General features: G+C 37.4%; 1 protein-coding gene across 1 annotated transcript in view; it reads right to left on the reverse strand.

The window, feature by feature from the left end:
- Nucleotides 1-13,681, reverse strand: part of RYR2 (ryanodine receptor 2) — an 814,256-nt gene that overhangs the window by 128,855 nt on the left and 671,720 nt on the right. Inside the window, exons 69-73 of the mRNA XM_018042460.1 lie at nt 12,399-12,639; nt 11,255-11,342; nt 9,406-9,498; nt 1,201-1,371; nt 47-106 (exon numbers count right to left, since the gene is read on the reverse strand). Of these exons, the coding sequence (XP_017897949.1) occupies nt 47-106; nt 1,201-1,371; nt 9,406-9,498; nt 11,255-11,342; nt 12,399-12,639 (653 nt within the window). The remainder of the gene's footprint in view (nt 1-46; nt 107-1,200; nt 1,372-9,405; nt 9,499-11,254; nt 11,343-12,398; nt 12,640-13,681) is intronic.

Here is a 13,681-nt window from a genome sequence, read left to right on the forward strand (position 1 = left end):
TATATAGTTTATAGGTGCTAAGTATCCTTTTGAATATTGGGCTTACCTTGCCTTGTAAGTGAATATTACTGCGGATTATATCTCGAACTTCATCCTCAGTGTCTTTCTGTCAAGAAATAAATGTTAGCTAAAAGAAGTCTTACTTAAGTAAGTCATCCACGGTCACAAGTGAATAGAAATAATTCCAACTTCTTTTGAAATTGTCTGAACAAACATCTTTATAGGATTCAATACATGCCGTAAATCTGGGGGATTATCGCTCAGGTAGTGCTTTGATATTGCTGGGACCTGAAACAAGTCCATCACCTAACTGGACTTCACTGAAAGTTCACTAGATTTAATGCAACTGAATTTCCAGGTCACTAGAAGCAGAACAGAGGCAAAGTCCTTTAGGTTCAAACAGAAGGAGGTCTCCAGCATTCTCTAAAATCTCCATGAAGTCATTTTAGCCAATAACATCTACAAATGTCCAGTAATCATGAGGAGCATACCCTGAGAAGCAAATATTAAACAATACCCAGTGGGCCTGCATCCCTGTAGCCCCCTTGGCCCCAACCTCCCCTCAACTTGCTCACAGTAGGGCCTCAAACTGTGGATATATAGAGAGGTTCCTCAGTGTGGGAGGGAGAATATACCTTTTATTTTACATGTATATAACATAGCATGCCTATTTTCAAAAAACTGCATTCTCTCTGTATAGCCACAGAGGAAAGTTGAAGGCATCAAGAAATCTTGAAGAACTTCAATATTGATGCTCACAAAGGAGAAAAACTGATTTAAAAGTCAACATCCTATCCACCCACAATCAGCATAACACATTATGCAGCTAACCTTACACATTATGCATTTATGAAAAAATACCCATCATAAATCTGCAGATACCTCTCATCACAAATTTGATATAGGAGTTCATATGAAAACCATTTTTTTTCCCCACTACTAGTGACTTGTTGCCATCTTTCCATTTGGTGTGTGAATATACCCTTGAGGTGATTAACATAATTTAGAAATAAAAACAGCCTCCAAAAAAAATATTAGGCCATCTCTGTGTCTAAGTCTTAGGGCCTGTATACAAAAACTGGTTAATAAAGCCTTCAATGAAAAGAAGCACTGACACAGAACAGTGAGACAAAGGATTCCAAACGCCTGAGGAGCTGGAGGTCAAATGATCTTTCCCAATGGGAGGAACAGGAGCCTTACCAGACTAAAGCGATTTTTGGCCAGAGCAATGAGCTCCTGGTCCCCAGGGGCACAGATGTTCAACCCAATGGGCAGTAACCGCTTCAGAGCAGCCACAATAAGAGATGTCTGCATGGAATATCGGTCCCCTTTGCGCTTCATTTTCTTCCTTTCCTGATCAGAAACAGCTGCCTATGGAACAAAGATCAACATTGGAATCTGCAACAATTTCTTGTCTCAGGATTCATGAGCCTTTTCTAACTGACTGTTCCATCTAACAGATGAACTGACTGTTCATCTTCCTCATTTTTTGCTGGTCCCTGTTTTTGAAAATCCTAAGAATACCTCTTCTCTTTCTTTTCAGCATCTCTTGCTGATTTTAAGTCCTACTTCTCAGATTCCCAAGTCACTATAATTCCCTCGTAGGCATTTCTATATTTTTTAAGAAAAAAAAAAAAGGGTTATTATTTTGTTGGTTTGTTTTTGTTTTTAGTCTGGCCACATCATATAGCTTGAAGAATATTAGTTCCCTGGCCAGAGACTGAACTAAGCCCCTGCCGGTGGAAGCGTGGAGTCCTAACCACTGGACCAACAGGGAATTCGTCTATATAATTTCAGAAGGAAATTGCACATTGTGATTTTAGAGAGGCATATGGATGCATGAAAACTTCATGGTAATTTCAGATACTGTGTGTTATACAATTATCAATGCTTAAAAGGAAAAAAATGTAAGAATAAATGGTTTTTGCTTTGACAAATGCTTGCTTTGTCTCTCTCTCTCTCTCTCTCACACACACACACACACACACACACAGCATATATACAACTCTCAAAGATTTATTTGCCTTTTACATAGGCTGAACACTTGTCTCCCCAAGGCCTTAATCCCCATCTAACAGAAAGAGATATATTAATAATATACTAATCAGTGTTACTTAAATATTTAGGATTATCTCTGGATGACTTGCTTACAACCGAGCCCAGCCATGATACTTAAGTTCCCTTGTAATTCTGTTGAAAACCATGTCTGTGCTAGGGTTACCTCAAATTACAGAGTCTAATTTTCACTGGGTAGTGAGGATCCTTTTTTCTATTTAGAGGGCACATTCAAAGACTAAAATTAAAACTGTCCCATATACCTTTGTTCGTATATGTTAAATTTCTTTGTAGCAACAAATCAAACATTGAAGATACTTTTATGATAATGATATGGTGTATTAGTTTTGAGCTGAGAAAAAACAGAAGAGAATTTAATGCACAAATGATTTGTCTTCCCCAAAAGAAGGCAAAATATATCACAACATGATACTGAAAGAAGTTTTTTGCATAGTGAAAGTTTTGAAATAACTGAAATCATGTAGTGACAGTAGTTGATATGTTAATAATATCATATATATTATATAATGTATTATATCATTACATATATAGCATATATTGATATATATATATATCAAATCTATTAAATCTGAACCATAGTAATAAGAATCACATTCCCTTTCCAAAGAGATGTACTTATAGCTTCAGTCATGTCCAACTCTTTGTGACCCTGCAGACTATAACCCGCCAGGCTCCTCTGTCCATGGGGATTCTCCAGGCAAGAATACTAGAGTGGGTTGCCATTTCCTGCTCCAGGGATCTTTCTGGTCCAGGGATCAAACCTGTGTCTCTTACGTCTTTTGCATTGGCAGGCAGATTCTTTATCACTAATGCCACTTGGGAAGCCCACTTATTGCACAGATCCCACCTTCATCTGTACCAATTTGTAAGAGATTATTCTCATTAAGTTTCATTTAAAAAGTACCATGAATAGTTATTTGTACTCTTAAATTCATTAATCTAGAAAAATAATGAATTAGTGGTTTTGAATGAGCTCTTTGCTAAAAGGAAATATAGCCACAGTGATTAAAATCATCAACCCATATGAGGAACCACCATCCTAAAAAGCAAACGAATTATGCACACATATTTCAACCCAACACTGGTAATTCAGTCTTAGAAAAACAGTATTACTAAATATTAATACATTAAAACCTACATTGTATTGGTGTTGAAATTTTCTTTGATTTTAACTTCTAAAGCTCTTTCAGCTTTATGGTTGCATAAGTAAATGGAACTTAACCTTGGTTTGATATTTATAAATATTTAGGTGACCTTATAATAAAAATAATTTAAATCAACCCTAAAGGCAACTCTACATTGTTCAATTTTGAGAAATATTAGAAAAATTAATTCCACCTATGCTCAAAATATTATGTAAGCTTGTTTTCTATACCACAGAAAATCTGTAAACTGAAAAGAATAGTTAATATATCTTTGGACATCTATGGCTGATAATAGTCCACTATTGGTATGAAGAAATTAAATATACGCAAAACCAAATATCCTCATGGACATCTGTATGTGTTGGTTTTGCTTGTTCAATGCCTGTTTCCTCTCCAGACTTTGGAGCTCCATTAGGGAACTGGTCAAACCTATTTTGTTCCTTTCTGTATATAGAACTAAGCACTGTGCCTGACTCATAGGAGCTGTTCAATAATTTGAACAGAACTGCTACAGTTAATGAATGTGCATATTTTATTTTCAATCCATTACCTAACATTTGAATCAGACATGAATACACAATAACATGGTCAATATGTAGGTAATGATGGAAGAAAATTTCAGATATTGAGATCTGGGGAAGTCATTCTTGGGTCATACATTATTTAACTGAAATTTTACGCTAACCAGAACAGCCTGTTTTGTGACCCACCAAACACTCATTGCACATCTACTCTAACCACTAAAGAAAATAATACATTTAAAAAATTAAAATAGAGTAACAATCATTCAAGCATCCAAAATGGAGCTCAGTGGCCACTGTGACTGTGGTTGGAGGCACGATCCTGCATTACTGAGAACCTGAATTTTCTGAACTCTACCAGACTCAAGGACACTACCAGCCACCCTCAAAACAAGATCTGCTAGCAGCTTCCAGCTATAACCTTATAGTCTCAAGATCTCCTCTAGTAACTATGCAACTATTTCAGATTCCAATCAATCCTTACTTAACAAGCACACTTACTTCTTGCCAGTTCCAATCATAATTCTTGACAAACAACTTAAGTAATTTTCTGGTGTTTGCCTTTATTAGTCTCCCGCATTTTGCAGTATGGCAGAACATACCTCTGACAAGTGCTTCTTGAATCTGTGTCTCCCAGGTTACAGTTCTGTTTGGCTCTGTTTATTCCTATTAGTAGACTGTTTATTGATTATTCTGTCGACAGCATAGTTAAGGAGGAAACTAGGATAAACAAACTCTATCTTAAATAAATCTGTGTGTGTGTGTATTTCTATCTTTCTCTCAGACACACCACAAATATAGCTCCAACAAATTCACCTAAAGTGATCTAAAATTTAATAGAGGACCAAGAAAAAGGGAAGAATTTTCTAATATTCCCCCAATGAAAGGGCCTACAACTCTCCCAAAGTAGACACAAATAAAATCATAGATGATTTAAACAGTTTTAGATATACAAAGTATAAAAGTGACCCTATACGTCAAAAAGACAAAAGATACAAGTTTTGGTGACAAAGTGGAAGAAAGGGAACCCTTGTGCACTATTAGTGGGAATGCAAATTGGTTCAACCACTGTGGAAGTGCATGGAGGTTCCTCAAAAAATAAGAAAACTAGAACTACCCAAGTATTATGGCCAATTATCTATACACTGGCCTCCCTCTAGGCTACAGATATTTTGCTTTAGGTCAAACTGAGCTTCCCTATCCCAGATTACCTTACTCCACATTGGTCTGCTGGCCCACTTACAGTCTTCTTCTAATTTTAGAAATGATACTCCATATACATAGTGATTATCCCTGCTTGAGGGACTAGCTGAAGACTTGATATGTGACAATTTGTCTCTTGATTGGTGTTTGTATTGGTCTCAATCTCTGTTCAGAAGGAGTTCCTGACAATCTATTTCACATATGATAATATACATGTTTCAATGCTATTCTCTCAAATCATCCCACCTTCACCTTCTCCCACAGAGTCCAAAAGTCTGTTCTTTATCTCTGTATCTCTTTTGCTGTCTTGCATATAAGGTCATCGTTACCATCTTTCTAAATACCATATATATGCATTAATATACTGTATTGGTGTTTTTCTTTCTGACTTCCTTCACTCTGTATAATAGGCTCCAGTTTCATCCACCTCATTAGAACGGATTCAAATGCATTTTTTTAATAGCTGAGTAATACTCCACTGTGTATATGCACCACAGCTTTCTTATCCATTTGTCTACCGATGGACATCTAGGTTGCTTCCATGTCCTGGCTATTGTAAACAGTGCTGCGATGAACATTGGGGTACATGTGTCTCTTTCAATTCTGATTTCCTCGGTGTGTATGCCCAGCAGTGGGATTGCTGGGTCATAAGGCAGTTCTATTTCCAGTTTTTTAAGGAATCTCCACTCTGTTCTCCATAGTGGCTGTACTAGTTTTGCATCCCCATCAACAGTGTTACAGGGTTCCTTTTTTTCCATACCCTCTCTAGCATTTATTGTTTGTAGACTTTTTGATAGCAGCCATTCTGACCAGCGTGAGATGGTACTTCATTGTGGTTTTGACTTGCATTTCTCTGATAATGAGTGATGTTGAGCATCTTTTCATGTGTTTGTTAGCCATCTGTATGTCTTCTTTGGAGAAATGTCTGTTTAGTTCTTTGGCCCATTTTTTGATTGGGTCACTTATTTTTCTGGAATTGAACTGCAGGAATTGCTTGTATATTTTTAGATTAATTCTTTGTCAGTTGCTTCATTTGCTATTATTTCTCCCATTCTGAAGGCTGTCTTTTCACCTTGCTTGTAGTTTCCTTCATTGTGCAAAAGCTTTTAAGTTTAATTAGGTCCCATTTGTTTATTTTTGCTTTTATTTTCATTACTCTGGGAGGTGGGTCATAGAAGATCCTGCTATGATTTACGTCAGAGTGTTTTGCCTATGTTTTCCTCTAGGAGTTTTATAGTTTCTGGTCTTACATTTAGATTTTTAATCCAATTTGAGTTTATTTTTGTGTATGGTGTTAGAAAGTGTTCTAGTTTTATTCTTTTACAAGTGGTTGACCTGTTTTCCCAGCACCACTTTTTAAAGAGATTGACTTTTCTTCATTGTATATTCTTGCCTCCTTCGTCAAAGATAAGGGTGTCCATAGGTGCATGGATTTATCTCTGGGCTTTCTATTTTGTTCCATTGATCTATGTTTCTTTCTTTGTGGCAGTACCATACTGTCTTCATGACTGTTGCTTTGTATTATAGCCTGAAGCCAAGCAGGTTGATTCCTCCAGTTCCATTCTTCTTTCTCAAGATTGCTTTGGCTATTTGAGGTTTTTTGTATTTCCATACAAATTGTGAAATTCTTTATTCTAGTTCTCTGAAAAATACCGTCAGTAGCTGGATAGGGATTGCATTGAATCTATAGATTGCTTTGGGTAGTATCCTCATTTTCATTATATTGATTCTTCTGATCCTTGAACATGGTACATTTCTCCATCTATCTGTGTCATCTTTGATTTCTTTCACCAGTGTTTTATAGTTTTCTATATATAGGTCTTCTGTTTCTTTAGTAGATTTATTCCTAAGTATAGAGACTCCCCTGGTGGCTAAGATGGTAAAGCATCTGCCTACAATGCAGGAGATCCAGCTTCAATCCCTGGGGAGGGAAGATCTCCTGGAGAAGGAAATGGCAACCCACTCCAGTATTCTTGCCTGGAAAATCCCATGGATGGTGTAACCTGGTAGGCTACAGTCCATGGGGCTGCAAAGAGTCAGACACAACTGAGCAACTTCACTTTATTCCTAAGTATTTTATTCTTTTCATTGCAATGGTGAATGGAATTGTTTCCTTAATTTCTCTTTCTTTTTTCTCATTAATGTATAGGAATGCAAGGGATTTCTGTGTGTTAATTTTATATCCTGCAACTTGACTATACTCATTGATTAGCTCTAGTAATTTTCTGGTGGGGCGTTTAGGGTTTTCTATGTAGAGGATCATGTCATCTGCAAACAGGGAGAGTTTTACTTCTTCTTTTCCAATCTGGATTCCTTTTATCTCTTTTTCTTCTTTGATTGCTGTGGCTAAAACTTCCAAAACTATTTTGAATAGTAGTGGTGAGAGTGGGCATCATTGTCTTGTTCCTGACTTTAGGGGAAATGCTTTCAATTTTTCACCATTGAGGATAATGTTTGCTGTGAGTTTATCATATATGGCTTTTATTATGCTGAGGTATGTTCCTTCTATGCCTGCTTTCTGGAGGGTTTTTATCATAAATGGATGTTGAGTTTCGTCAAAGGATTTCTCTGCCTCTATTGAGATAATCATGATTTTATGTTTCAATTTGTCAATGTGGTGTATCACATTGATTGATTTGCAAATACTGAAGAATCCCTGACCTCTGATGGCCTCTCTCTATGCCTCTGTTAACACTGGTCTAAACTGACAACATAATGACAAAGCAAAGTGATTCACTAACAGTTTTCAGTCCAAAATACCCCTGTGAAATGTATACTCTTAGTACACCATCTTCCAAAGGAGCAACTCCTCACTCTTCAGGCTTATTGTCTTCCCAGAGAAAATAAAATTTATCATCGTTTTTGAGAGTTTCAATAACATAGACACACAAAATAATAGGCCATAGCAGTCAGACAACTAGGGATACAAAGCTTCAGCTAGCATTAGTTTCAAGTTCATGTCTAGTAGTGTCAAATACATGGCATTTACAACTCTAAACAGGACTAGAGTATTGGGTGATGCTGTTTTATTTTCCCAGTGATCATCAGCGAAACAAATTAGATGCACTCTTGGGGTTCAGTGGGGTACCATCTCCCTTCTACCAAGGCATCTCTCTTCAGTAATTTGTTGAGTTGGTAGAGATTGATATCCTTGGCTAGAGTGTCATACTATTTTGCATATTTGACCATTCTCTAGCATACCTTGTGTGCTATCCCATGTAATATATTCATCTTCTTATTTAGTGGTAATACAAATAATAAAAGCACATATTTTTCAGTGTTTTGAAAGGTCCTCTGCAGAGCTGGACATGACTGAGCATCTATGTGCACATGCCAGTCCTCAACTTGAGTGATAGAGAAAGCAAAAATTTCCATTTCATGTGTGAGAATTTGGAATTTCTCCATGTGGTTCTTTCTTAAACAACGCAGCTAATTATTTTGAGGTGTATATACGTACATATATTTACTCTTGATGAATATATATCATTGACTAATTATATGTACATCATACTGACTGGCAATCTTATGAATGTGTATGCCTATTAAGCATGTCTTATTATTCTGATGCTTTGACATCTTGGGCCTTGCTTATCTTTGATTGCTCCTCCCAGAGCTAGTCAATTCCTAGAGATACAAAATTACTTGCCTGTAAGCACATCTTTCACAGACAAACCAGTCAATCCAAAGTCCTTGTCCTCCAGTCACCTCCTTTACCTGAACCTCAGGCCACCTGCACTCATCACCAAGGACCAGGCACCAGACAACTAGGAACAGTCCCTACACCCCAGAGCCCGCTGAAATTATTCAAATCATCCAATTCTAAACCTTTTTACCCTACGTTGCCTGCTCCTTCCCACAGAAACCGTAATAAAGGTTCCTGTTCACATTCTCCCCTTCCTCCCTCTGCCTCATGACTTACCCTTCTGCTTCCAGGGAACAGTGAATAAAATCTTCTTCCTTCGTGATAGTCATTTCCATGTCTATATATCTTACCACACCTGATTACAAGTCCTGCTGCTGCTGCTAAGTCACGTCAGTCGTGTCCAACTCTGTGGGACCCCATAGATGGCAGCCCACCAGCCTCTTCCATCCCTGGGATTCTCCAGGTAAGAACACTGGAGTGGGTTGCCATTTCCTTCTCCAGTGCAAGAAAGTGAAAGTGAAAGTGAAGTTGCTCAGTCATGTCCGACTCTTCACGACCCCATGGACTGTAGCCTACCAGGCTCCTCCATCCATGGAATTTCCCAAGCAAGAGTACTGGAGTGGGTTGCCATTGCCTTCTTACAAGTCCTAGGTATCCTTAAATCTGTGTGGGTGTGTGTTTAGTCAGCAAACAATATTATCAAATCTATCAAATTCCAGGTATAAACCTTCAAAAGATCTAAAAGCCATTAACCTATTCAATTAATGGACATTATATTCAAACATTTTCTAGAACATAAAATGGATTATAGTCATACCTTTGACATCTTTGACTTGGTGTCCATAATAAGGAAAGACATATTGTTGATTTCATTCTGCACCACGAAGTTCTGTTCCTCCCTTTTGAAATTCTGAGAAGTTCCAAAGGAAGTTTCAATTAAAACCACAGAGATAAGAAGTTCAAATAACTAGAGATTACATAGGACCCCAAAGTTTCTACCAAGATAAGTAGTAATTTAATATATAAGACATAAAGAAAGGAAACAAATAGTTGTTGAATATCCAGTGAGGATGCCTGGCTGGGAACAACAATTTTGGGAACTAAGATAGAAACATGAATGCTTTAAAGATGGGAAAACTAATATTTAGGAAATTTAAGTAATCAAGTCACACAGCTACCAGGGGATAAAATGAATACTCGAACTCCAAATACCTGATGAGAAGCATATGCGCTGCTTTTGGAATAAACACAGATTTACTAAGGGCATGCACAACTATAACACAACATTCTGTCAGATATTTTAACTGCTTTTTCATGTACCCTAACATTATTTTATTCAATTTAAATTTAGGGACATAAAAACACTAGCAAAGTCAAGTGATTAAGCACTGGTAGTAGTTAAAGCAAATACAGAATAAAAGCAGAAGCCACAGAGTTTTAAAAGAGAGACTAACAATGTAACTGTATGTCCTTCTTTTTTAAAGAAGCATAACCTGAACAAAACAACTTCATAGTAAGCATCTACATATATTAATAATTGATAAGTAATTAAAGATTTCTATTGAGGACAGAGAATAGACTAAGCCTCAATTTTCATACAGCTCATATTAATATTCTAATTTTACTATTAATCTTATGGATACTTCTATAGTTTCACTTTTAAAAATCTGGGTTAGAATATATATGGGGAAACAAATAATGAGACTTTATTTTGGGGGGCTCCAAAATCACTGCAGGTTGACTGCAGCCATGAAATTAAAAGATGCTTGTACCTTGGGGAAAGAAAAAAAAAACTTTGACCAATTTAGACAGCATATTAAAAAGCAGAGATATTACTTTGCAAACAAAGGTCCATCTAGTCCAAGCTATGGTTTTTCCAGTAGTCATGTATGGATGTGAGAGTTGGACTATAAAAAAAAGCCGAGTGCCGAAGAATTGATGCTTTTGAACTGTGGTGTTGGAGAAGACTCTTGAGAGTCCCTTGGACTACAAGGAGATCCAACCAGTCCATCCTAAAGGAAATCAGTCCTGAATATTCATTGGAAGGACTAATGCCGAAGCTGAAACTCCAATACTTTGGCCACCTGATGCAAAGAACTGACTCATTGGAAAAGACCCTGATGCTGGGAAAGATTGAAGGCAGGAGGAGAAGGGGACAACAGAGGATGAGATGGTTGGATGGCATCACTGACTCTATGGACATGAGTTTGAGTAAGCTCTGGGAGTTGGTGATGGACAGGGAAGCCTGGTGTGCTGCAGTCCATGGGGTCACAGTCAGACACGACTGAGCAACTGAACTGAACAGATTCGTGTTTTAAATATATTCATGAAATTCAAAAGCACATGTTCAGATTTTTTCTTATTCTTAAAAGTATCATTGGGCATTCATCTAAAAACCTACTGATTACGATAAATCAGTATGATAACTCAGGGCAATTAAAAATCTCTGTGACTGAGGATAAGTTAAAAAAGTCAACAGAAGGCTTACACTGCCTCAAACTCCCCAGGGAAACCTTGTCTCTCTCCTCACCAGTTTAATGATACTTATGAGATAAGCTTAAGAAACTGTAATAGGTATTAACTAAGGGGAGTGGAAAATTGATTAAATTTTGTAAGTCCTTAACATATAAGAAACAGTAAGCATTGTCAGTATTTTTTCTACTTACATGGGATTTTGACCAGTAGATAAACACCTCAGCAACCATGCGGAAAAGATCTTCTGCTTCTTGGTTAGGCTCTTTCAGCCACTTTGCCCTGGATCATATAATAAAGTGGTGCCTCAGTTACTCTTAAAGTTAATTAAATAAAAAAAAATCACCTCTCAAAGTTTGAAACCAAGCAAACTGAGGGCAATTGTGCTTGCTCACAGAGCTCATAAATTGTTCAGTGTACAGTTGTAACCTTTAAAATAATTTAAACATTGTAACTGACAAACTGCTAGCTTTCAGGTGTGAGACATGGACTGCTCCAGAATGGAATCTCCAACTGTAATTTTTGCTTGGTGAAATTCACTTATCTACAAATAGCTGGTAATGTAATCCTCATGCAAAATCTCATTGCTAAGTAGTGAATGAAGCAATTCCACTGGGACATATGAACCCAGTAAAGTTATGACTGAATTACAGACATTAAATCACTTTTGAACATTCTACCTCAGGGGTCCCCAATCCACGGACTGTTACCAGTCCATGGCCTGTTAGGAACCAGGCTGCAAAGGAGGAGGTGAGCTGCAGGCAAGCGAGCAAAGATTCATCTGTATTTACAGTTGTTCCGCATCTTTATCGCCTGAGCTCTGCCTCCTGTCACAGCATGAGTGGCATTAGAACTCGACTGTAAACTGCACATACGAGAGATCTGTGTTGTGTTCTCCTTTTATGTTGTTGTTGTTTAGTCACTCAGTTGTGTCTGACTCTTTTGCGACCCCATGGACTGTAGCCCACCAGGATCCTCTGTCCATGGGATTTCCCAGGCAAGAATACTAGAGTGAATCGCCATTTCCTTTTCTAGGGGATATTCCCAACTCGTGGATCAAATCCATGTCTCCTGCATTAGCAGGCAGATTCTTCACCATGGGAAGTACCCCTTATTTGCAGAAAAACAAACTCAAGGCTCCCACTGATTGTGCATCATGGTGAGTTTCATAATTATTTCATTATATATCACAAAGCAATAGAAATAAAGTACACAATAAATGTAATGTGCTTGAATCATCCCAAAACCATCACCCTCAACCCAACCCCGGTCCATGGAAAAATTATTTCCTATGAAACCAGTCCCTGGTGCCAAAAAGGTTGGGGACTGCTGGTCTACCTGTTATAGTCCACAAATCTAATCAGGAGTGGATAGAAGGCATAGAGATCTCTGGCCAGGGTGGTGAACTCATCTAGGATGAGAAGTTCGGCTTCAGACATATCTCCCCTGGCCTCAGATTTCAGATGGTCCTCTTCTGATACCACCATCGCTGCCTTTTTCTTGAGCTTCTCCATTAATGGCAAGAAATGAGTTTTCAAAAGCTGAGGTTTCACTTTATTTATAATAGGCTGGGAAAACACTGTTTGAAGAAAGACATTAATATGCTGTTCTGCATAAACATTCATTAAATGAGGATTAGATGGTCATTTTAATTGTAGCATGATTAAGCCTCCCTCTCCTCCAGCACATGGCTTCCTTCAGAATTCAGCCCATGCCTCAGCCCCTTTTCTAGTCCCAAACCTAATTACATAGCTGCTGCTCAAAAATGATTACTGAATTGAATTTGATGTGCTTCCTTGTTTTCAAAAAAGAAACTGGTAGCTAACTGAGAATTAAAAAGAGACATTCATTCACTTTGGAAATCAATTACTTTCCCACAAAGAAGAAAAGTCCCCCAATGGAAAAAGTCCCCTGGGCCCCTCTTTTTTTTTTTTTTTTAAAGAAGAGAAACACACTGAATAATCCTATGAGACCACATGGCTACTACTACATAACCACTATGCCATTAGACTTTAACTATCTTCATCTTTGTTCCAAAGGAAGAGTTAGATTACATATAATATTGCCTTTTTATTTAATAAGAGTTGAAGCTGTTAACAACAGTTGTAAGCTTGATTAGGCCATTTTTTTAATCTAATTTTTATCTTCTATTGGAGTATAGTTGATTTACAATGTTGTATTAGTTTCAGGTGTACAGCAAAGTGATTCAGCTATACATATACATATATCCATCCTTTATCAGACTCCTTTCCTATATAGGTCATTACAGAATACTGTAGAGTTCCCTCTGCTATATAGTAGGTACTTATTGACTGTCTATTTTATATATAGTAGTATGTACACGTTAATCCCAAACTCCTGATTTATTCCTACCTCCCCCCACCCTGCCCCAAACCCCAGCAACCTTTCCCATTTGGTAATCATAAGCTTGTTTTTTAAGCCTTTTTTAAAATGAACTTTTTTTCCTGTAAGTGTAATATAGATGCATTGGGGGAATGTATAAAAGAGAAATGTTAAAAATGAACCAAAATCACCCTATCCAAATTAATAAGACATTGGTATATTTGGGGGGGGGGGGGCGAAATTCTGTCAATAAACAACTTTATACTTCCTAATTCAAG

The sequence above is a fragment of the Capra hircus genome, chromosome 28, assembly GCF_001704415.2.
Source record: "Capra hircus breed San Clemente chromosome 28, ASM170441v1, whole genome shotgun sequence".
Classification (NCBI taxonomy): domain Eukaryota; kingdom Metazoa; phylum Chordata; class Mammalia; order Artiodactyla; family Bovidae; genus Capra; species Capra hircus.